Below are 25,564 nucleotides of genomic sequence, written 5' to 3'. Positions count from 1 at the left end.
GAAATTAGTGCTGTGGGTTGCTGATGAGCATACTGCACAAGTTGGGGGCTTGAGGCCTGCAAAGTGCCTACAGAATAGCTCCGTGTCCAATTTATTCCACTTAATGCTTAAATTGAACTGAGCCAGAGCTGCGGCCACCTTTGCAGAGAAGGAACGGTGGTAATCGTAGAACGCTGTACCACCGTATTTGTGCCCCAAATCCACCAACTTGTGCATGTACGCATCCAGCTCGGCTCTTTTCCCTGGGTATACAGTGCAATATACGTCCCTATAGATGCCAAAACCTAACACAAATTCTGGTATATTCAATTTTTTATTCAGGCGAGGGTCCCTAGCTTTAAGGACTACAGAAATGTCCCCACAAGCAAAGGTCCTGTTCTCAAGGACATCCTGGGAGGCAATAAGCAATGAAGCTAGGTTAACGTCCTTGCCTTCCAGAATGTCCTTTTTAAGGTGAGCTGGGACCATGTGTGAGGGATCAATAGATTCTATGTCCCCCGTGGCTGGTGGGGTATTACCGGGTAAGGTATCAGCAAGAGGCTGAGTGGCGACCGTTGTATTTGTAGTGGAGTGAGTAGCACTACCGGCCTCCAATATGTCCAGCCTGTCAGTGATTTTCCCCATGGATGTCATAAGGGACGTCATCATTGTATGAAATGCTGGTACTTGAGACCCGCTAGGGCCTTCCCCTGCCTCGGAGTTGTCAGTGGTAGTGTTCAGAAGCCTATACAACTCCGCCTTTCTAGCTGTAGCTGGGAAAGGGATGCAGCGTCTTCTTAGTTCAGCTGTAAGACGTGGTATGGTCCACGATCTAAGGGATGCCGGGCTATTCACGTCTGTACTTGGACCAGGGGTGGTAGGCCTAGCGGGTGTGCTAGGTGGTGACAGTTCTTCAGGAATAACTGGCGTTAGTGACATAACTGAAATTATAAATATATATAGTCAGTCGTATGAATTGTTTTGTGGTTGGGTACTGGTGGGCTAACAAAATACCAAGCGGTGAAACAATTAAGCTTTTTTGAAACGTGACAGATGAGGCCCTGCTAGTTGCCAAGCGGCTTGAGAGGCACTATCTATGCGTGGGCCCTAGGGGACGTTTGAGGCCACCGAACGTTGTGGCGGGGTGTTGGCCTCTCGGTGTCATTTAAAGCATAAGAAAGATTGGGAGTGACAGGTGAGGCCCTCTCTTTGCATTGATGCGAGGCGGCTAGCTATGATTTGGCCCGAGGGACGTATTACCTCCGAGTGTGAGGTTAGGGATGTTGGCCTCGCGGGACCACTAGCCTAAGGATTAAGACCAGAAAATATTTATCTAATTGGGCCACCTAATCTAGGACCAGTACCCCTCAAATAATATTTTAGGAAATAGTGGGATCTGGCGTAGTACCTGAAGAGTGAGTCAGGCTTGACCTCTCAATTGCAGAGAAACTGTGATATTGTCGGTTGGTTAACCTGTGGGTATAAGATGATATATAAATATCTGAAACTGGGGTAGTGGTTAGGCCAGATCGTGGACCTTAGAACCAGAACCTACCCGATAACTTGCGGAGGAGATATAACCGAGAGAAACCGGCTTCTTGCTTGTAAAAGCTACCGTTCCGCTGACTAAGCCTAGGAGAGTAAATAATATTTTTAACCTAATATTATATGTTATATGGCCATTACATAAAACATAACCAGTGACAATATTACCAACCTATAAATAAGGTATAAATGGTACCGACTCCGATGCCCAATTCTTAATATAACTTCTGATAAAGAACCTGTGGGAAGACGTCAGAAATCACAATTCAGGTGTAGCATAATTTTATGTATACATAATAAGAGAAAGAGAGGGAGAAGAGAGAAAAAAAAAATAATTTGTGTGTAGTATCGTTATTGACCGGTAGGGGGCGAAATTCCACCTAAGAAGTGGGTGCCGGATCGTGTTAAAATTCCTAATTAAAGTGTGAATTTTAAAATAGTGATACAGTACATATTTAAACCGTTTAGTTGAAAGCAGAAAATTTTAAGTGTGTAGCCGAATGCAGCGATATCGTTTGCAGTTTAAAAGGACATGGATTATTTTACTGAGCGGCGGAGTGATTTTACAAATAAGTGCCGAAATGCGAAAGGGCTCCGCCGTGTAAGCTGTGAGTAAGAAGCAGTTTGCTTTACGGCGGGCCCCACTTACGGTTTTTCGGCGGCAGCGAGTACCGGAAAACTGTGCGGACAGCGGTGGCGGGAAAAGAGACCCTGGGGAGCCCGGACAACGCAGGAGAGCACCGGACCAGGAGACCAGGAGACCGCGAGGAACAGGTAAGACGAAAATCCAAGATGGCGGTCAGAACCGGAAGTAAAGTTTCTGACTCGCCAGACCATTGACGGTAATGTGAGAGTGGATTGGTAGCCCTTTTATAGGGAAACCAAGCCCCTCCCACAACTACAGGCCAAGCCTTTATATATATTGTATATGCAGATGAGAAGCAGGGGGAACATGGAGCAGCAGGGGAGCCTGGGGCAGAGGAAGATATACATTTGTGGAAATGGGATGCCAAGTGAAAAAAGTGGGGAACCAATGCCATTGAAGACAAGCAGACTAAGGGCATGGATTACTGGAACCATGTCCTGTGGTCTGATAAGACCACGATAAATTTACTTGGTTCAGATGGTGTCAAGCATGTGTGGCAGCAACCAGGTGAGGAGTACAAAGACAAGTGTGTCTTGCCTACAGTCAAGCATTGTGATGGGAGTGTCATGGTCTGGGCCTGCATGAGTGCCGCTGGCACTGGGGAGCTACAGTTCATTAAGGGAAACATGAATGCCAACATGTACTGTGACATACTGAAGCAGAGCATGATCCCCTCCCTTCGGAGACTGGGCCGCAGGGCAGAATTCCAACATGAAAATGACCCCAAATACACCTCCAAGATGACCACTGCCTTGCTAAAGAAGCTGAAGGTAAAGGTCATGGACTGGCCAAGCATGTCTCCAGACCTAAATCCTATTGAGCTTCTGTGGGGCATCCTCAAACGGAAGGTGGGAGAGCGCAAGGTCTTTAACATCCACCAGCTCCATGATGTCTTCATGGAGGAGTGGAAGAGGACTCCAGTGGCAACCTGTGAAGCTCTGGTGAACTCCATGCCCATGCGGGTTAAGGCAGTGCTGGAAAATAATGGTGGCCACTCAAAATATTGACACTTTGGGCCCAATGTGGACATTTGCACTTAGGGGTGTACTCACTTTTGTTGACAACGGTTTAGACATTAATGGCAGTGTTTTGAGTTGTTTTGAGGGGACATCAAATTTACACTGTTATACAGGCAGAGTGTAATTTCTTCAGTGTTGTCACGTGAAAAGATATAATAAAATATTTACAAAAATGCGAGGGGTGTGTATATATATATATATATATATATATATATATATATATATATATATATATATATATTTTATATGCAGATGAGCAGCAGGGGAGCCTGGGGCAGAGGAAGATATACCTTTATGGAAATGGGATGCCAAGTGAAAAAAGGTGGGAAACCAATGCCATTGAGCATAACTGTAATGTTATTGTGTAATGCATTTTCATTCTCATACCTTGCATTCCAATGGTTTCCACCCATTTTCCTTCAATTGCTGCAGCTCTGCAAACTTCATACCCACATCTTCAAAGGAAAGCTGGAGAAGATCCCAGAATCCAGCTAGGTCCTGAGAGGTGGGCAGTGGAAATGAAGTAGGGTCCTGAAATGAGGAGAAAATGCAAAAAAAAAAAAAAAAAAAACACGATCTAAAAAATTATATTTTTTAAAATATATTTTATGTTCTCAGAAATAATAATTAACAAGCAGTATTTATAATTAATACTTTCTTATAATATGGAGCAAAGCAATGCAATGGAGTTAAGTAGCCCTCTAACATTAAGCTTTCAGTAAATTGTTAAAAATACTGTATACTTTTAGGAATAGCATACATCCTAACCCCGGTGTCCTTGGAATTGAGATGCCAGTGAGAGAAAGGTAAAGGGGGTGGATAAGTCATGTGATTGTGTCATTTTCTTGACTCACAAAGGAGCAGGCCCACTGGAAAGGAGGTGAGTCGGTACGTGTTAATGGCATGCTGGACCACTGAGGGCAGGACATGCAGGGAGCACTATTTCCTCGAAATGGAAGACTTTGTGATGAAAGAATCTTTATAACACGTAGGATTAACACTGTAAACTCAGGCTTAGTATTTTGTGCCAATATTTTTTTCTTAATCTCAAAATGTTTAACAAGAGCTCTGTCTGTTCATTGTCCAGAAGTTTTTCTCCTGGTAAGATTTTCAGTTGTTCTTCCATGGGAAGCACTGTTTTCATTAAAAGTGTTACAGAATGGGGGACCTTCACAGTTTAAATAGAGGAGAGCACATTTGAAAATAATAGTAAGGTAACGTCAGTCATATGACTGTCTGGTGATTAAGATAAAATATTAACTGGCTAATATAAACGATAGGGGTAACAGACTTTATGGGCACTCATTTTTTTTATTTTTTTTCATTTTTAAGTGCTCATAAGGTCTGTTACCCCTTGTATATTGTAACCTAAATATTAGCCACTTAGTATGTTATATTAATTACTCTATCCAGAATTTCCTTTAGGGCAAATTGCAAAGAAACACGCTCACTCAATGCATTTCATCCCTAATCTTTGCAGACATTATCAAGAGTGTCTTAATATCCTCCATCTTTATTTCTTCTTGATTTGTTTTGGATTGAGGGCCGTTGTATCCTGTGGAGTGGTATTCCTGAGGAGTTGAGTCAGTGGCAGCACAAGTGGAACATTTTGCTGTGTGCTTTGTTGTATCCAGAATATTTTCACAGTAGTTTTGAGGGGGAGGAGGGATGTATTTATGCAAACTATGAAAATGCATGCAGCATGATGAAAACGGTAATTTTACATAAGGTTACGATAAGGAGGAGGGACACATTAAAACGTCCCCTGAAAAAACAATAACTGTCTGCAACAGGAAAAACCAAAGGTAGGTCCCCAGTTGTCGACAGGTAGATCCCCAGCTGTTAAAACGGATACTTTAGGGTTTATAGCCACTTGCGCTCATTGAAGTTGCTATGGTGTTTGGAGGCCCCTAACCCTCTGTTCAGTGTTAAGCTGTTTTCAAACAGTGTGAGACTTCCTAAAGGTCGCTTGATGATAAACCAATGTATAAAGATCATCCATGGCCAAAATAAACCAGTTAAATGTTAACATATTCACATTAATCTCGAGAAACTTAACTAACACATTACTTTTCTCCAAGATAATCATTGGATTGATGACTCAACAAACACTCTCTGAGCCCCATGGATCCAAGAATTGTTTTCAGCCTAATCTTCTTCTGAATAATGTGGTGGTATAGCTATTTTGCTCCTCTGTAACATTAAATACATTATTCATGTAATTACTGCACTCAGCAAAGGACACAGCATACTGGGCATAATCTTCAGTCAAATATACTACCTTGTATCTCGTCACATCTCTGCTGCCCTAAGCTCCTATTTGGGGAGGAGACTTTTACTTTTATTAAACTAATTCTTCCTTATCCCACATCCGCCTCAGCTCAGCAAACAGCATAAAGATATCTTAAAACATTCTAAATCTCCTACACGTCTGGACAATTAACCACCTGAAACACAATACTCACCAGGATATGGCTCCCACTCTCATTGACTCCAGCCTATTCGATTCCCATATTGAAAACCTAATTCTTTCAGATCATGCTTGATCGAACCTCGGTCGTTCTAAATATGATAACATTCCTGCTCTAGCACCCACTGGAGGTTTGTAATATCTATCTACAACAGTGACTTTCAATGCTACATGGAAGAACAATGGATGGATTAAATCATTGATAATATTGCACAAAAGCAAAAACCAAACAATAGACTATTAAAAGACAAATCAAAAGCAGATAGACAAGTGAAACACTGCCTCACTGTATTAACTTCACATATGCAAAAAATCTGGTGCAGAGCTTACCTATAACCCTTAGTGCAACACAAAAAAAACAATATAGTGACAAAACTTTGCATTTGTGGGAATGTGTACGGTTTAATAAACCTATGCACTATCCCAATTCTTGCTTTTGTTAGTGTGCTATACGTTGTTTTTGGACATTCGAGATGTACTTACTTAATTTGTAAGCTTTTCCACATACTTGGAATTACATTTTAAAGAAAGGTGCCTCATTCTGCTTGTATTCACATACCATGTTCTGCTGGCATAATCGGAAAAACTGTTGTACTTTCTGAGACATGAGGAGCTGGGAACTTCCTACAGCACTGCGAATCTTCTCCAAGACTGAAAGCACAGACAACAAACATATGATAACTTTCAGATATGTTTTTGACAATAGTTTTAATACACAACCTCTTTTGTCTAATTAAATACATTTAAGGCTTTGCTCTACCCTTTACATTTTTTCTATATGCGAATGATGGTGCCAGAGTTGTATATGTATATTTGTATGTAAATCAGTGCAGAACATTGTGGAAGATGCAGTTCACAAAACTCTGGAATACCAAGATGAGCCATTTCTGACTATTGCTGACCTGGAATAAACATATGTAATTAAAGAAATAATCCATGCACAATAACCACTACAGTTCTGTGTAGTAGTTATGGTGCCAGGAGTGCCGGAACCCCCTCCCAGAGTAAGTAGTCAAACCGTTTAAGAACAGATTGACATAGGTGATTAAGATAAAAATAGGGCAGTGGTGTGTGAGTCGTGCAATGTGTGAGGCGTGCAGTGTGTGTGTGTGTGTGTGAAAGGTTCAGTGGGTGTTTGTGGGGGTGGTGTAGTGTGTAAATATGTAGGGTGTGTGGGGCAATGTGTGTATGGGGGGCTGTGTGTGAATGTGTATGGTGTGTCTATGGGGGTCAGTGTGTGTGTGGGGGGGCAGTGTGTGTATAAGGGTCAGTGTATGTGTGTGTATGTGGGGGCAGTAAGTGTATGGGGGCTGTGTGTGTGGGGGGGCAGTGTATGCATGTAGGGGCATTGTGTGTATGGGGGCTGTGTGTGTGGGGGGGCAGTGTGTGAATGTGTGGTGAGAAGGGTAGGGGAGGCTTTTTTATAAAAAAAAAAAAAATTTAAATATAAATAACTACATTCATGTCCCCCCTCCCTTCTTACCTTTACTGAGGGAGGATGGGGGACATTTATTGATCCCTGGTGGTCCCAGTGGTGAGAGTGAACTCTGGGCTAGAGTTCACTCTCGCAAGATCTGGAGCGCTCCATGCTCGCAAGAGTAGGACCCGGACGAGCTACAGGCTGAGCTCCCGGGTTCTCTCTCCCTCCCTCCCCTGCCGGCTGCCCGCACGGTGCCTGCGGACTGGGGAGGGAGATCTATGATCTCCCCTCCGGTCCTTGAAGGCACATTGTAGGGCTGGCAGGGGAGAGCCTCCCACCCTTGCGCTCTCCCACCCGGCTCTAAAAGGGTTAACTTACCTAATTACAGTTCCAAAGGATATTGGTGCTCCGTCTAATCCGACATCATCTGACAGGTGGAAGGGGGGCTAATGCACATGCATGGCAAGCAAATAAGGCCCTCCCCATAGGAAAGCATTGACGCTGAATGTCCAGCTTCAGTTAGTCTACCAAAAGTCCATTAACCACTAGGAAGTGTATCTAGTGGCTGTCTGATTGACAGCTACTAGAAGCAGTTGTAGTCCTGCAATGTAATTATTGCAGTTTCTCAAAACTGCAATAATTTACATTGGAGGAATAAGTAGGACTGGGATACTGCACCAAGACCACTTAAATGAGATTAAGTGATCTGGGTGACTATAATGTGGGATGAGATAAAACATGGGATGAGATAAAATAAAATCTACTGACATATAGATATTTTCCATAACTCAGTCAGACTGCACCTATATGTCATTTGGTAAAGGTTAGTAGGAATAAGAGCAGAGTTAATTAAAGGAACATGCTAACATTATAAATACAAATATTAGAAAGGCTTCATGCCTATTTGAATGTAGGCCACTTGTAATACTAAAAGAAAGTTTTACTCACCTTTTAACCCACACCACTCTACCTCTCCTGCCCCGGCTGAGATAATCAATAACTCTCCCATAAACATTTTCCTCAGTGGCAAGAATACAAATGCATACTCTACATGCTTTTACAATTGAGTATTTGCAACACTAATCAAGCAAACACTTATGCATCAAGATTCATTTGAAACTGGCACTCACTTTCTTCTGGAAGGTCATACTCTTCAGCTTCTCTCTCCATCTGTTGGCACCACAGTTCCATTCTCTCTACCTCTGCCTGCAGCATTTTAATGAACCATTCCCCATCCCTGTGACAGGGAGATGCTCTTCCAGAATCTGGAAGACTGCGGGTGCCCCTGTCCATCCAGGACTCCTGACGGGCCTCTTCTGCTGGGTCATACTGCATTTGATAGTCCTCTCTGTATGCCCATTGGCCCTGGGTGTGCACTGTTTTGTAGACAGAGTACTGTTGACTGGAATCTGAGGGCTCAGATGAGTGACGTTGAAATGAATGCCCAAACTGCAGGCCCTTGTCTTCCGTCGGAACAGTCAGACCTGGGAACCCTTCTAGTTCAAGGTCAGCCTGAACCCCTGCAGTCACACTATTGGAACGTTTAAATCTAGCCCTCCTGATAAGAATAGAAGAAAAAATTATGGTTAACCTATTTTATTAAGATTTATAAAATATGTTCATAAGAGACATGTATAAAAGCACACTAATTCATATAGACACACAACAATACAATACAATTAATGGGTTGTTAAATGTTCATAAATAAAATAATATCCATGAATCATATCTTCTTAACAAGGTAGCTAGAAAGTACGAAACAAATATGATTGTTTTACATATAATTTCAAAAATACTAGTATTTGTTATTTATTCATAAAATAGAGCGTTAAAGGCATGTTTTAAGTAGTGGGGGAAAAAAGAATATATATATATATATATATATATATATATACCACACACACACACACACACACTAATTCTTGCCTGTGAAAATTGTTTGGAAGGTACCAAAAATTGGACATTCAGTGCAAGTAATACATCCATAAAAAAATCCCTAATTTTGCAATATATAAAAGAGAGCCTAAAAATAAGTAGTGTAGACAGACTGACAGGGGGTGGGAATAGATGTCTATGCACACCGTTTTTAGGCTAAAATTTGTACTTTGGAGACAATGTATCCTCATCTATTTAATTACAGCATAACTAACATTCCATTTCTGCTTTGGTACCTGGCAAAATAAAAAGCAAAACCGTTACTTTGTTCTAAAAGTGTGCTACAGATGATATATCATATTCCTTTAAAGGAAAACTAGAGGGTCAAGAACACAAACATGTATTCCTGACCCTATAGTGTTAAAAGTTCCCCTCCTAAAATAGTAAAATCCTACCTTTTGTTTTCCAATCTGCTGGTGCTGGCTCTGTCCCTGAAGGAAAGCATTTTATTGGCTGATATGGTCCATTCTGATGATCTCAGCTAAGGAGGTGGGCCAGTGGGTGGAGCCAAGCACTGTCCTGGCCAATCCGCAACTTCTCATAGAGATGCAATGTACAAATGCATCTCTATAGGGAAATCTCAGTGTCTCCATGCAGAGGTGGAAACACTGTCCAAGGAAGCACCTCTAGTAGTGAGGAGTGGCCACTGTAAGGGGGTCCGGTCCATAGGCTGTAATGTAAACACTGCCTTTCGGCTAAAAAGACAGCAAAAAGCTTACAGGGACTGACTATACTCATCAGAATAAATACATTAAGCTGTAGTTGTTCTGGTGACTATACACTGTCCCTTTAACCCCTTAAGGACCACACTTTTGGAATAAAAGGGAATCATGACATGTCACACATGCCATGTGTCCTTAAGGGGTTAATTGTTTACATAGCATCAGTTTGTAAGGGGAAACATAAAAATATGAAATACATGTTAAATCAAGGTGGTGGAGCTGACTGCTCTGGTGGAAAGTCACAGGAATCTTTGAGCTCCATTCACAGACAACATGTACAAGTACATTTGTGCTTGCTTTTGTACTGCTACAATTAAACAAAACAATAACAGCCAACTCACACAGTTAAAATAGGCCATCACAATGAAACATTGACGACTACTACTACTACAAGATTACCATTCCAAATACTGATATAAAGGGCTGTTTCAGGTCAGAAGACCTTTGTCCAAAAGGCAGGTTCCCAGATATTGTAGAATTACAACTCCCGTCATGCTTTGCATGCCTTTAGAATGCGTTTACGATAAATCATCATGGAAGCTGTATTTTTAAAACATCTGGGGATCTGTATTTTGGGCACCCCTGGTCTAAAGGGACAATGAAGCCTGAGTCAGTTAACTAATCCTCTCACCCTTTTCACCCTCATGAAACAAGATGCCCTCTACCAAGAAGGAGAGACACTAAACTTGCCTCAGAGATGCATTGATTCAATGAATCTCTCTGAGGAGATGTTGATTGGCCAGGGCTGTGTTTAGCTTTTGCTGGCTCTGCCCCTGATCTGCCTCCTTGACAGTCTCAGACAATCCAATGCTTTCCTATGTGAAAGCATTGTGATTGGCTATGATCAACCCTACTGATTATGTCAGCCAAGCAGGCAGATCAGGAGCAGAGAACTGCTATCTGTTCTGTTGCCATGGAAATATATATGCCAAAGGTGTGCTTGGAGAATCTCACATCAAACACCCCACAGAGACATCAGTTTTCATTTTAATTTCTGTTTATATATCATATGCTGTTTAATTTACATATTTTATGTCTGCCTTAGAGTAATTATTTTGATCTGCATATTAGTATATAGAATGTGTAATGATTGCAGTTATATTGCTCAGCATGCACGTTTTATACTCTGTTTTCATAAAGCACTTTTTGTTGCTGTAATTACATCTTACTACAGAACTGTAGTAAGAAATAACATATGACCATGTGATTATATTACTTTATGTAATTGCATCACACTTCCTGATATTTCTTTGAACTGTGTGATATTATATTGCTCTGCATGTTACTAAAGCTTTCTCCTTGTAATATAAAAACATTTCGTTCTCGAAACTGAACATAATAAGGAATATATAATAATGTTTAAAGGGGTATACTGAAACTTTGAAATCAGACTTATGAGATGTCATTATTCAATTATTTGTATAATTCATGTAACCATAGATTTTTGGTTCACACGTTTAAAAATATAAGCCCTGGAGTTCAAAATAGCTGGAACTATTTACATTTATTCATCAGCATGTGTACATGAACTCCACTGTCAGTCTTCATAATAGGTCTAATTTTGCAGCATAGTTCATAAATGCCAATAGACATATCCAATAGATTCAGTTGTTTTTAAAATATCAGAACGTATAAGAAATGTGATATAAGTGACTTTGACTGTGGAATGGGTAGATGTTTTCAAAACCCATATTTCACAGTGGATGATTGCACACTGTACATTAAAAGTGTGACTGACACTGTGCGGTGTGCAGTCTTTGATCTCAGCACCTGTCCCAGCCTGTCCATGACTCATACTACTTTAAGAAGTGGTGCCAATCTGACGCAGCAAACAGGTCAGCAGCAGAGAACAGGAGGGCGTGCACCGCCGTGCTATCTACATAAAAAAAGAGGGTGACGGGGGGGTGGGACCATGATGTGAGGAGCTCAGAGAGAAAGAGCCAGACACTTCCAAGCACAGGTTGCTTTAAAGGGACACTATAGTCACCTGAACAGCTTTATCTTAATGAAGCAGTTTTGGTGTATAGAACATGCCCCTGCAGCCTCACTGCTCAATCCTCTGCCATTTAGGAGTTAAATCCCTTTGTTTATGAACCCTAGTCACACCTCCCTGCATGTGACTTGCACAGCCTTCCAGAAACACTTCCTGTAAAGAGAGCCCTATTTAGGCTTTCTTAATTGCAAGTTCTGTTTAATTAAGATTGTCTTATCCCCCTGCTATGTTAATAGCTTGCTAGACCCTGCAAGAGCCTCCTGTATGTGATTAAAGTTCAATTTAGAGATTGAGATACAATTATTTAAGGTAAATTACATCTGTTTGAAAGTGAAACCAGTTTTTTTTTCATGCAGGCTCTGTCAATCATAGCCAGGGGAGGTGTGGCTAGGGCTGCATAAACAGAAACAAAGTGATTTAACTCCTAAATGACAGTGAATTAAGCAGTGAAATTGCAGGGGAATGATCTATACACTAAAACTGCTTTATTTAGCTAAAGTAATTTAGGTGACTATAGTGTTCCTTTAAGCACCATGGCAATTTCAGTGATTTGAAGTGGTCATGGAGCTTGAAGTCTGTAAATGCAGAGTTTCAGCAAGAAATGCTGTACATACAGAAATAATTATAACTCCACCTCCAACAGCGTCATCAGCAATCCCGGAATGAGTTTGGGGCTGGATAATAAATCTGAGCCTATTGATCATCTGTCGTCAGAATCTGTACCATGCTGGCGATAGATAACTTCTGGTGGCATGCCCCCACTCATCCGTTCTGACAAAGTCCTCACCTCGCAGGTCCAGACAGGCCCATCAGGAAATTTCCCAGTGGACTGCAGTACCTGAGGCCGGGCTGGCATCCCTAATTCCATTTAAATTATTTTTTCATTGAGCATGTGTGTATCAGTGATCTTATCTGTAGTGAGCGTGTGTTTGTGTGTGTTTGCCTATAGTAAGCTTCTGTGTGTATACCAGTGAGTTTGTCTGTAGTAAGCTTGTGTGTGTCAGAGAGTTTGTTTGTACTAAGTTTAGGTTGTGTACCAGTAAGCTTGTCTGTGTGTATCAGTGATCTTGTGTGTCAATGAGATTGCCTGTCTGAGAGCCTATGTGTGTGTCTCAATGAGCGCGTGTTTTTGTGTCAGTGAGCTTGTGTATGTCAATGAGATTGTGTGCCTGAGTGTATGTATCAGAAAGCTTGTGTCAGTGAGATTGTCTGTGCCTGCATGTGAGAATGCTTACTGGTTCATTTCATTATTTTTTTTCCCCACAGGATCACCAGAAGGAAAGGGAGGAACATACATACACATGGACACACACCGATTCCCCTTCACACACACTCAGCCTCCCCACAAACAGCTCTAACCCTCCTCCAAACACACAAAGCTTAGGCACTCTCACATACACAACATCCAGTCAACACAGCACTCACAGAAATGATGGGGCTCCAAGCTAGGGCCTTAATCTGGCTCTTAATATAACTTTGACTGTTCTTTCTTTATGAATCTATGCTTATTAATGGCAGATTTTTGATGGAGGTTTTTTTGTTTTTTTGGCAACACAACATCAAAAGCTAACCATTCTGAACTTTTTATAGATGTTGCAATATAAGCACCTCCTATCATCTTCTACTTGAACTCCGATGGAGTGAAACTCTCTCCGGCTCTTTCCCTCAGTGTCCGAGTCTGAGATAGTCTCCACCTACAGTAAACAAAAGGTACAGGGTTATTTAGTACCGATTTTATTTAAACATGTTTTTAAAAGCATTCCACTGTACTTCTATTTATAAAAATGAAACATTGTCAAGTAGTCGTAAACATAAAACATTATTTGTCAAACCTGTATATTCATCGTTTGATGAATAAATAAATTAAGACTATAATGTCAGGAATAAAAACATGTATTCCTCACACTATACTATTAAACCCTGTATTTAGATAACCGGATGTACTGTCAGTAAAAATATGATTTTACTCACATTTTTTCCCATGCTGCTCTGGTCTCGCCGACACTGGCTTTGTCACGCTCCACCTACGTGACTGAGATCATCAAACTAATGAATAGGAAAGTATTGGAAGGCTATGGCGCATGTAAAGCAAAAGGCAGCGCTACACCAATCAGCATCTTCTTATATTGGGAATGTTCAGCGTCTCCATGCAGAAACATTAAAAATTGATTCCTTTAACGCTAAATGGAAGGATAGGGCTCCCACCTGTCCCGCTTTTTGCAGGACCGTGCCTATTTTGGGGTTCTGTCCTGCCTTTCCATTTTCCCCTGGAGTATCACATCCAGGGAATTGTTTACTGAGCACCACAGCATGAGCACATCATTAGACAGCTCTCATTGCCCACCTATCCTGATTCCATACCTCCCAATGCTAGAAAGTAACACAGGGGACTCCAGGTACTATCACCACTTCAATGAGATGAAGATGTTACAATGTGTAAAGTGTCCCTTTAATTACTGCATTCACATCCTCTATGAATTTTTTTTTTTCTTCAATTCTTTATTTTTGACTGAACAGGGTGGTACAGGTCAACATTCTAAAGACAATTGTACAAATACAATATTCACATGTATCTCTTTGAACAATGTGTCATGCGTACAAAGGGACATACTGTTGTAGCAACCAATATCATGTAATCCCTACAAGGCCATTTTATAGCACCCCAATCAGGTATTTTAATTATACATAAGAAGGATAAAAAGAACAAAAGGTTAGAAAGGTTGTTCTCTGCCTTTCCACTCCATAGCCATTGACTTACAGAGTGGAAGTACCATTGCATTGACTCATCCAAACATTGACGTTTATGTCTCCCCTTCATAGCTTATACAATAGGAGCTACTGTCTACGATTTGTACTGCGTCCAAAACACTGGAAGAAGTCTCAAAGGAGGCCCCAGAGCAGCCAAAAAGCAGAGACTATGAAATATTTTTAAATAGTAAATGTTCTAATACACTGCTTGATCAATAGCTGCATAGATTTAAAAGCAAATACTCTTGGCACATATAGTAACACATATTTTATATTAAATTAAAGAGGCTGATCCAAAAAAATGGTTCTGAAATAAGAAGGCAGGATTACCTAAAATAAGCCTCCTTGTACTATTACAGGGTAGATGTAACAACAAAGATAAGTGTTATCCAGATTCATGCATTAGCCTAGTACTGTGGTGTAGAAAGAATAATTAAATGCACTAAATTAATATTCAAAAAGGTCTCTCTCGTCATAGGTGTGTGGTAAAGTACCCAGCCTAAGTGCAACCTAGTGAAAAAAAACACAAGTAATATGACATGCACAGGGCAAATGGGTGTACAATTTAAAATAAATTTGCTAAAAGCCACGAAAGCTGAAAGTTACACTTATTAAAACACAGACCTGCAGACAACCAAACAAAATCAGCACACAGTCTGTTCATAAATATGGAGAATAAGCTTTGTTATTGCTATTTAACGTATTTGTAAAAATGTTAGTATTTAATGTGTCTACTCTGTATGTTATTAGTATTCTAATTTTATAATATAACTGGTCTTTTATTCCTTATTGTTGCCTTATTTTGAGGTCATTTTGGACACAAAAGTTGTGCTTCTTTGTATCAGTCTAACTTTTATGTCTGTTTATATTTTGGGGGTGGAGGGCACATTTTTTACTATGTATTTTCAGTTCTATATTTACATATATTTAGGACCATATATATGGCAAATTTATTGGTATATAAGGTACTAATTCGTTGCTGGATTTATTCAGCATCAAGTTGGTATCTGTTGTAAGAATATTTTATGTAGTGTAATCTTTTGTGTAATTTAATTCAATATAACAGTTCAATTATATGTAATATAATAATGCATAATCATATGTATCCACATGGTGGCACTGTAAAGCAGATGTTTTTAAGGGATGCCAAGCAGGCATTAGGTAAACTTCATACATGTAACATGTTATTAAAGGATTTGGTTGAAATATTCAGTTTAGTCAAGAGTGACTATCTGAAATAGTGATAATTTTAAAAAGCAAACAAACTCAAGACTGTGCACCAACTAATATAATACTCATGGATTGGAATACGAGTGATGAAAGCTGTAGCTGTAATTAGGGTCTGTGATACTGAACAAGAAAGGAACACATGGTTAAATAAAGAGACGTTTTGTGGGGGGAAGGAGTACTTTAGGAAGGATGTAGAGCAAAACTTAAATATAGAGGGAACAGAGAACCATTTATTTTTGTATATCAATGTAACGCTGCATCAGACCTTGATCAGATTAATGGATGGTTCTTATTCAGGCTTCTGTGGAGCATAAATATCACACAAACAACAAAATAGCCTGTTTTTACAGTCTGCTTGAAATGTTCCTGCAGCTAGTCTGCCCAGGGCATTTCATTCTCCGATCCTTACATTACAAAGGGTTATTACATTAATTAATTTAGCAGAGATTATTTTGAAATGTCCATTCTTATCCCAGTATGCTACAATTCCAAACGGCCTATTTAAACAAGGATTTCAAGAGCATGAATTATACTTTAGAGGAATCCAGAAAGGGTACATAATGTCCTGTAGTCATTCACTCTGTGATGTATAAACATAAAAAGTGCGAAAATTTTTATTTTTTTATTTTTTTTACTGTGGATAGGAGAGATGTTTGTCATAAAGACAGGGAGCTATTCTAAGCATTCTCATAAGTAGATTATGCAGCACTCAAATATTAATGAGCTTAATTTATAATTATTTATTTAGTAAGAGAGTCTATATATACATATATATATTAATTATTATAGTATAGGTGAGGTCGCATTCTTTATAAGTGCAGTGAATTGCATTTTTCTCATTCTGTTGTGACTTTAGCATTCTTCTTCACTTTGACTTACAATGTAATTTTCCATAAAATCATGTTATTTGTGTTATTTGTTATTGGTCAAAAGCTCAATTAAGTTTTGGTCAACTGCCACACTTGATTGTGAATTAGCAATGTGTGTTTTGCCAAAAGAAGGGATGATTGATGGAAAGCAACTATATTTTATTTTGAACAAAGTGATTCTGACAAACCATTTTTTCCCTGACATGCAAGTCTAATGAGGGATAGAGCATTCGGGAGGATATGGTTATGAGATGTATATGGGAATGGAAAATATGAATATAGATATACATCAAAGAGTATGATGGATAAAGCTAAGTAGATAGGACATATAGATATGGGAAGAGGGTATGCCAGTGGTGGACATATGGAATTGTGTATGGTACCTATTTATTCATCCCAAGCCCCCTGTCCCCTACATTAAACTACTTATGAGTTGGGACACTGCTATGAAGCTTTTAATTTACACCCTCTCACAATCTCAAGAAGGTGGGACAGATGATGCCTGCAGTTGGCAGGTCACACAGCACAAGCCTTTTAATGTTTTATCAGGATTACACAGGAAGAAGGTTGTGGACCTTCTATGATTCTAGCATTATTACAGTTCTAAGAGAAATAGAAATGCTATTTCTACCACCTGTTGGAACAGATTGTATTTTGTATTGTAGATTGTATTTTGCAAAAATGAAAACATTTTAATATTTCTCAATTAGGGAAAAACTGATATTGATCATGTAAGCTTTTCGCAAAATACCATACAATTTTAGAAAATGTCTAATACAAAATATATAATACAACTTTAGAAAATGTCTCTACATATTGAGTCACAGTCTGATTCACGGGGTAGAGCAGTATGTGTTTTTCAGTAAGTAAAGGGATTCACTTTGCAGAGTCAATTAATATATAGAGCATTCTGTGTCACTCGGTATATAGAGGATTCACTGTGCAGAACATTATGTGTGGCATTTCATATAAAGAGGGATTCACTGTGCAGAGCATTCTGTGTCAATCAGTATATAGAGGATTCACTGTGCAGAGCATTCTGTGTCAGTCAAGTTATATAGCACTAAGGATGCAGAGCATTCTGTGTCAATGTGTCAATCAATATGCAGATGATTCACTATGCAGAGCATTCTGTGTTCATTCATATACATATAGAGGATTCACTATGCAGAGCATTCTGTGAGTGTTTTACTCAGAATGTTCTGCACAGTGAATCTCTTCATATACTGAGTTTGTATGTTTGGGTAAAAGTGTTTTCTTGCTGGTTGAAGAAAAAAAAAAGTCAAGTGACGCCTGTCACATTAAAAAGGAGAGCGGCATCCCATTACTTTTACTGCACACCTTTAACTAATCTTGGTTCACTGTATTATTTATATTAACACATTAATTAAAATTCAGTAGTTGTATTACACTTGAACAAATACAGAAAATACTTTGAATGTTTTTTTTAAGTCTTTGTTATACTCAATGTCACAGGTGTTCGGTGTTTTCGCTTTAGATTTTTAAATAAGATGTAATTTGTCAGTCAGACATAATTAGGTAACTAATTATGTATGTGCTCAAAGATGTGCATGGTGTGATATTCATATATGAATAAGGGTACTTATAATCTTTTCATTCCTGCCTTCTTTAGAGACTTCACTCTGTATATCTTTCCAAAAAATGAAAAGATCTTTTGCATCATAATCCAATTCAACGTGCAGTCTTTATAATCAAAGTCATGAATGTTGACATCTGTATGCACACACACCCATATATTCAGAATGAAACCCTAGTTTAGTTATTCCATAGCAATTGCCACTAAGAATGTTCCATGTTGACCTGTAGATTGGACATGTTGCTATTTTAGGAGAAGAGAAGAATATGAAACTACAGACTACAGTACGTCCATATGTATAAGGCTGTGGCCGTCCTAAGTGACCAAGTGTTCTCATACGTACACCAGAAACTCACAAACCAGTTATGCTTAACATGGTGTCCACACCAGTCAACATTTTGGAAGAGTGTAAGTACCAACAACATGACATATGCGGAGTCAGTAGTGCATCATGAGAATTGTAGCCATGTCAAAATCTGGATAACAAACCCTTTGTATGGGAAAGCTTGGCACTCTTTAAAGCAAGGTGTGTATATGACTGTCAATTTTGCTGATTAAATAATTCTCTGCATCCAGATATGTGGCTTTGTACTAAGTAAGATGAACTTATATAGATATTCTGTACAATGACTCTGTGAGTAACCAGTTTCCTGTTGCATTCTAAAAAGTAAACCGTTAATCCACCATACTATTTAAAGAAAGTTTGGCAACCAATAATTGTCATATACAATGTAAAACATAAATGGTATATGGATAGGAGGGTATGTATGTTTTGCGTTTGTATGTGTTAATGAGAGTATCTTACCTGTACGCCAATGGATGGGCGCCATTTTCTTTGCCGGGTGCTTCCTTTTAATTCTTCTCGTAGTGGTAGAGCTTTGCTGATCACAGTGGAAGGTTTTGGAGAAACCCTGTGTTGGACAGTTGCCAGGTCCAAAGACAGTGCCCTGGACTTGGTGCCTTCCAGGCTCTCATTGGAGTTGCAGTGGCCTTTGCCATCTTTGGACCAAGGCAACCGCGTAGGCTCATTGTGCAGAAATGTTTCATGGGTAGATTCTGTGCTACTTTGGGCTGTTACCGAGATGAGTGGCTTCGAGAGGAGTCTAGGTGGGATGGGTGGCGGGGCTTTACGATAACTGAAAGCTGTGGTAAAACAAAAACATTTTAATTAAAAAAACTAAAACAGTAACTTCCCTACTACACTCATTACTATAAAAATAAAACATTTTATTTTTGTTTGTTGTCTACAGGGGAAGGAATATCCCACGGTCACTATCCATTATGAGGAGCTGCTACGGCTTGTCAAAGCTGTAGTGTTAAACAGAGAACACATTAAATATGGCTAGTTTTCAGATTCTATGCTAGTTACCAATCTCTGAACCCTTACACTAGATGATCATATTCATTTCCATAGTGTTTGTTACAATAAAGGCAACTTTAAAGGGACCTACTCTTTATTTGCAATTTAATTTAATATTGCTAAGCCCGTTATGTAATCAGCACAATGCAAATATATATTTTAAAACTGAATAACATATTTTAAGCTAAGCTCCCAACTTGGTTATGATTCATTGCAGTAATTATGGAGCCTGCTGCCAAGATTGATTGTTGCACTGAATCAGGTAACTTTGCAAAGATACGACCAGCAGTATCTGCTGCAGTTAAGGGGACAATGAATACAATCAAGGAAGAGTCGCTTTAAATGACATTTTTTTAGAGAGAAAAAATATATACAGGAACCAGCGCCGCCCCAGCATTGATTAAAAAGAGGCACATTAAACTTTAATTACAATTTTTGCTTTTATAATGTATTGATATAGAACAGATATATAATTTATTACACTAACCTTTGTCTAACAGCTGGGTTTGTGAACCAACAATATCACCATTTACAGCTTACAATCAGTGTCAGCGGTCAGCAAGATTATAAAAGTTGGTAGCAAGAAAAAAAACTGAGCACAAGTGACCTAATTAACATTCATGATGCACAGAACTTGGATCATTACATTTTATTTAGATCTTGTGAGGAAACATTTATCCTTGTCAATAGACAGACCTAAGTAGACGATTAAAGGACCACTATCAGCTCAATGAAGTGGTCTGGGTGCCAGGTCCACCTAGGATTAACCCTTTCTGCTGTAAACATAGCAGTTTCAGAGAAACTGCTATGTTTACATTAGTGTTAATCCAGCCTCTAGCAGCTGTCTCACTGACAGCCGCTAGAGGCACTTCCGCGCTTCTCACTGTGATTTTCACAGTGAGAAGACGCTGCCGTTCATAGAAAAGCATTGAGAAATGCTTTCCTATGGACTGATTGAATTTGCGCGCGGCTCTTGCCGTGCTTGCGCATTGGGCGCATGACGTCGGAAGAAGGAGGAGAGTCCATAGCACCAAGGGAGCCCGGCGCTGGAGAAAGTTAAGTGTTTAACCCCTATTGAGCCCGGTGGGAGTGGGGACCTATTAGCACTATAGTGGTCCTTTAAGTGACAAGAAAAATAAAATAACCCCTCCAAAGGTGGATCTCCTTGCTCCTTGTCATAGTGCTACTTCCTCAGCAAACATTTATCATGCTTCCAATGACGTATGGCAACATCATTGAGGCATGCCCATCTTAGGTAAGTGTCCCCAAGCCAGTGGCGGATCCAGAGCCTGATCTCGGGAGGGGCACTTGTAGATTTTTTAAAGAAATAATCCAGACACAATAACCACTACAGCTCAGTGTAGTGGTTATGGTGTCAATAGTGCCGGGACCCCCTCCCAGAGTAATTAGTCAAACCGTTTAAGAACAGTTTGACAACTTACCTGAGGTCTGCTGGGAAATGGGGCTGTAGTAGGGCATAGGAGCAGTGGTGTGTGTGTGGTGCAATGTGTAAGGGGTGCATTGTGTGTGTAAGGGGGACAGTGTGTGAGCGGTGTGTGTGTGTGAGAAGGTTGCAGTGTGTGAGTGAGGCCGGCAGTATATGTCAGGGGTGCAGTGTGTGTGTGTTAGGGGGCAGTGTATGTGTGGGTCAGTATTTGTGTGTGACATTTGCTGTGTGTGTGTGAGGATTGCAGTGTATGTGTGAGTGTGGGGGGCAATGTGTGTGGGGGAAGGGGGGGGACAATGTGTGTGTGTGTGATTATAAAAAAGCCCCCTACCCTTCTTATCACACACATTGCTCACCCCCACACACACACACACATACACTGTCCCCATACATACATAATAATTAAATTTAAAAGAAACAACACATATTATAAAAAAAAAGCCCCCCAACCCTTCTTATATGTTTTTTTTTTTCAATTTAATTAAAACAAATATTTTTTATGTCCCCTCTCCCTTCTTACCTTTACCGGGAGGAGGGGGATCATTTCTCAATCCCTGGTGGTCCGGTGGGGATTCCCTGGTGGTCCCAGTGGTGGTGAGGTGAACTCTAGCCCGTAGCTTCAAGGCTAGAGTTCACTCTCGCAAGATTTGGAGCGTTGCCGTGTTAACTGCGGCAACGCTCCGTGCGCACGAGAGTAGGACCTGGAGGACCTGCAGGCTGAGCTCCCGGGTCCTCTCTCCCTCCCCTGCCGGTTGCCAGGATAGTGCCTGGAGACCGGAGGGAGATCTCTGATCTCCCTCCCCAGGCTGCAGGCACATTGCAGGGCTGGCACTTGGACAGGCACTCAGGGGAGAATCTCGGGGGGGGGAGTTGCACCCCCCCCCCCTGGATCCACCACTGCCCCAAGCATGACCAATCATTGCATAGTGGGGGCAGCCGCGAAGGGTGGGTGTTACAGGAGGGTAACATCCACAATCCTGTGACGTTGGCAGGCAGGCATCCCTCCAATGGCCATTGGAGCAACTAAATGACCTCCATTTGTCTAAATATACATAGGGATTGAGGAGAAAGCGCAAGTAACATTTTCTTTTCTTTGGTTTTTACTATATATTGGGGCTGATGTGTGTTGTAGTCCTTGCTGCTTAAGCGCAGGACTTCTCTTTTTGTATTTGTATTTACTTTGTATCACACAGCCTGGTTACAATGCTGCTACCCATCCCATGTGTTCCCTATTAAGGGTTAATAAGTAAAGGGGTGTATATATAAAAAATACCCCTTTCTGTCTCATTAGAGATATCTTTGCCAGAAGCTCAAGGAAGCAGGCTGAAGGGTCAGTGTTAGGACCCGCTTAGGGGGGTCTGCCTTGACGTTGGCAGGCGGGCATCCCTCCAATGGCCATTGGAGCAACTAAATGACCTCCATTTGTCTAAATATACATAGGGATTGAGGAGAAAGCGCAAGTAACATTTTCTTTTCTTTAATCCTGTGAAAATGGCAATGCTGGAGTAATTGGCAGCAGGTCGCCACTAAAATAAGAGATCCAAAAGCAAAGAAATATATCACGTATCACTATAATAAATCATTTATAAATTAAATAATTAGTGCCATTGTAGTTACTTGTTATGACAAGTTCACTTTCAAGTCCTTCAATTAATGCTATGTAATGGGTCACTCACTGTGTGAAGTCTACAGAAACAAACTGCATGCTTCACATTGAAACAACCTGCATTAGATAAAAACTGCATGTATAATAAAGTAAAAAAAAATACCTGCACATGATTTTTTTAATCATTTTATTTTTTTATCTCTATTTGCTCCTGGATAAAAAAAAATAGTAGTTCTATTAGAGTTAGTAAAAGGCTTTAGTTGTGTCTAAAATCTATACTATGCATCACTGCAAAATATTATCTTGTTTTTCCTATTTGCTTCAAATATGGTTTGTTTTTTAAATCCAAAAATAGGTCTACTGTCCCTTTATTAATGTATTATATGATGGCTACTGAGCAACCGTGCTGTTTATCATGAGATCTTACTTGATCACTTGAAGAATCAAAGATGCATAATGTGGTACTCACAGGGAGAGCAGGAATCAATAAAGGTGTAAATCCACATTGAATACAGGCTGTATAGTACTATTGATAGTCATAACAAATTTTGACATCACCAATCATTATTATTATTATTATTATAGAAGATTACATGTTAAAAAATACAGCTAGAATAACGATTCTTAATCTTTCCTTTCAGGAACCTAACTATGGATATGGGATTAGTTTTGGCATCACATTCTTTAGTTATATATTATATTGTAGCCTCTCTTTAGACTTTTGTGGAAATGCTACTGAAATCCTATGATGCTATCAGAAGAAACTCTGCAGTATAGGCAAACAAGTTGGTGACTTGTTTTTTTTCTGTGTTGCAAAAATGAACAAGTTGACTTTTTTAAGACACAGTACGTATAACTCTCTATGTGGATGGTCCAACTTACACCAAACAAAATAGCAGTTTGACAAAGGAAGGCCTTCTCCATCAGTATTACCTCAGCATTTACTGAAATCCAATGTGGTCAACTCTGTTTTCCGTGACTCCTTTGACACCATAGCAGTTTACAAACATTGAAGTCTTCTTGGATATATTACAGTTGACCAATCCAGGCTTGAAGATCATGAAGAATATGGGCTTCAAGCCCAAGCTCAAACCCATAAAGAACTGAACTAACAATATCCCTGCACAATTCCTGTCTTCTGCCTCAATCCCACAGTATGTTGTTAGCAGGCAACCCAATAAACCTCTAGCTGCTTTTAATAAGCCAAAGAATTGTGCTATGATACCACAGCCAACAAACTGCATGCCAGTGGTCAAGGGAACAGTTACCATCTTCCCCTCTTTCCAGTTATTTTCTAAACACAGGGATTATGCATTGTATTCTCTTCCATTATTTGTAAGTTATCCATTTTAACTATCCTTTTAATTATATGTAAGTTCTAGCTCTGTCTTTATTATTCCTGTTTGACTATTTGTAGATATACGTGAAGAAGAAGTACAGCAGAAGTCCTTTTCTCTGTCATCGTAGTTATTGGTACAACACTGGGGTTATTGTTCGGCATTAGAGTTGGTGATTGGGGTTACATTTCATTACTTAAGGTTAGGTTTTGGATTAGAAGTTGGAGTGTGTTATGCATTACAGAGTTTACTTATCCAACAATTAAATTTTTTTACCAATCCAAAATGGCTGAAGATAAAGGACTGCATAAATATAGCTTGGATAATTCATGTACAGCTGTGATATGCACAGAATATAGCTATAGTATAGGTGTTAATTGTGAGCTGGTCCATTACGAGTCCCAGGGGTTATATTGGACACAAGTAAAGGCCTAGGGGTGCAGCCTGGATTGAATTGCAGTTGCAGGAGAATTAGCTCCAAAGTAGGATGGCAAAAGGCCTCCACCTATAGCTATTTCTCCCGGCTCTGTACTAAAAGTTGGCAATGCAATACATGAAGGAGTACAATGCATGAAGGAGACTCGCACATTCTACATACATTCCTTCTATCTCTTGCCAATCTTAGAACTTGTGATAGGTCAGATCAAAAGATCCCTGCTTGAACGTCTCCAGTCAGGTAGAAGATATCTGCTGAAGGCATTAACCGCATTACTCCTGGAATGCACAGTACATCACTGAAAGGGATTGGATTAAAATTATTTAAATCCTGTCTTTCAGGCTGTTTTTTGTGGGACTGTGACTGGAGTTGGATACTTGTTTCTGCAGCCAAAGAAGACACATTGCTTCCTACCTTTGCCACTAAGGAATCCAACCCCTTACTCAGATAAACAAAAAAGGGATGGTGGTAGAAAAAGAGTTAAACACATAGGGAGCTGTAGTAGAGAGACAACAAGTGCATAGAGCATAGAATAAAAGAGAAAAAGCTTAGAGCAGGGATGACAAATAACTAGCTCCTAGTTATTACAAGACTAAAACTTTCATGAGACTTTGACAACTTTAATGCTGGAGTCATAGTGTTTCAGTCGGGGCTATCGGCTATCTTTTGGTCACCACTGACCCACTACACAGATAACTCAAATAATCTACAAAGCTCACATTTTATCTATTTACAAAATAGACGTGCAGCACCACAGCATTCACATGCTGGTCACACAACATTTACACTCTGAATAGAACATTTAATGTACGACTGTATCAACTCTGAGGGAAGTGGAATACAAATTGCATTTTTAAAGGGACATTCCAACCTTCTAAAGAACTTTAGCTTAATGTGTGAAGAGTGTGTCCTCACTTTTTCATTTGACAAAAAGTGCAGATTTCAATAGAAACTGACACTATTGGAAATTAAAGGGTTTTTCCAACCAGACCGTTTTTTCCTGGTTTGGTTAGCTCACTGGAACTAAACTCAAGAGGTAGCAATTGCCCAGAGTATCTTCCTTGCTGTTTGAGGAAGTTTGCGATTGGACAGGCACAGAAAATATAGGCGGCGTTAGAAGTGGAGGGCATCCATAGGCAGTAGACAAGCGAACTACAGCTTTTGCAAGCTGTTTTTAGATATATTACCAATAAAAAAATTGAATA

The 25,564-nt window shown here is 39.9% G+C and overlaps 1 protein-coding gene across 3 annotated transcripts in view; it reads right to left on the bottom strand.

The window, feature by feature from the left end:
• The window catches only part of DLGAP3 (DLG associated protein 3), a 452,253-nt gene that overhangs the window by 12,016 nt on the left and 414,673 nt on the right, over nucleotides 1–25,564 (bottom strand). For all 3 annotated transcript variants that reach the window (XM_063454879.1, XM_063454869.1, XM_063454887.1), the window contains 5 exons: nucleotides 18,979–19,316; nucleotides 13,338–13,423; nucleotides 8,210–8,637; nucleotides 6,219–6,310; nucleotides 3,577–3,720 (listed from right to left, as the gene is read on the bottom strand). In XM_063454879.1, the coding sequence (XP_063310949.1) occupies nucleotides 3,577–3,720; nucleotides 6,219–6,310; nucleotides 8,210–8,637; nucleotides 13,338–13,423; nucleotides 18,979–19,316 (1,088 nt within the window). The remainder of the gene's footprint in view (nucleotides 1–3,576; nucleotides 3,721–6,218; nucleotides 6,311–8,209; nucleotides 8,638–13,337; nucleotides 13,424–18,978; nucleotides 19,317–25,564) is intronic.

Source organism: Pelobates fuscus, chromosome 1 (assembly GCF_036172605.1).
Source record: "Pelobates fuscus isolate aPelFus1 chromosome 1, aPelFus1.pri, whole genome shotgun sequence".
Classification (NCBI taxonomy): Eukaryota; Metazoa; Chordata; class Amphibia; order Anura; family Pelobatidae; genus Pelobates; species Pelobates fuscus.
This window is presented reverse-complemented; position numbering and strand designations above follow the sequence as displayed.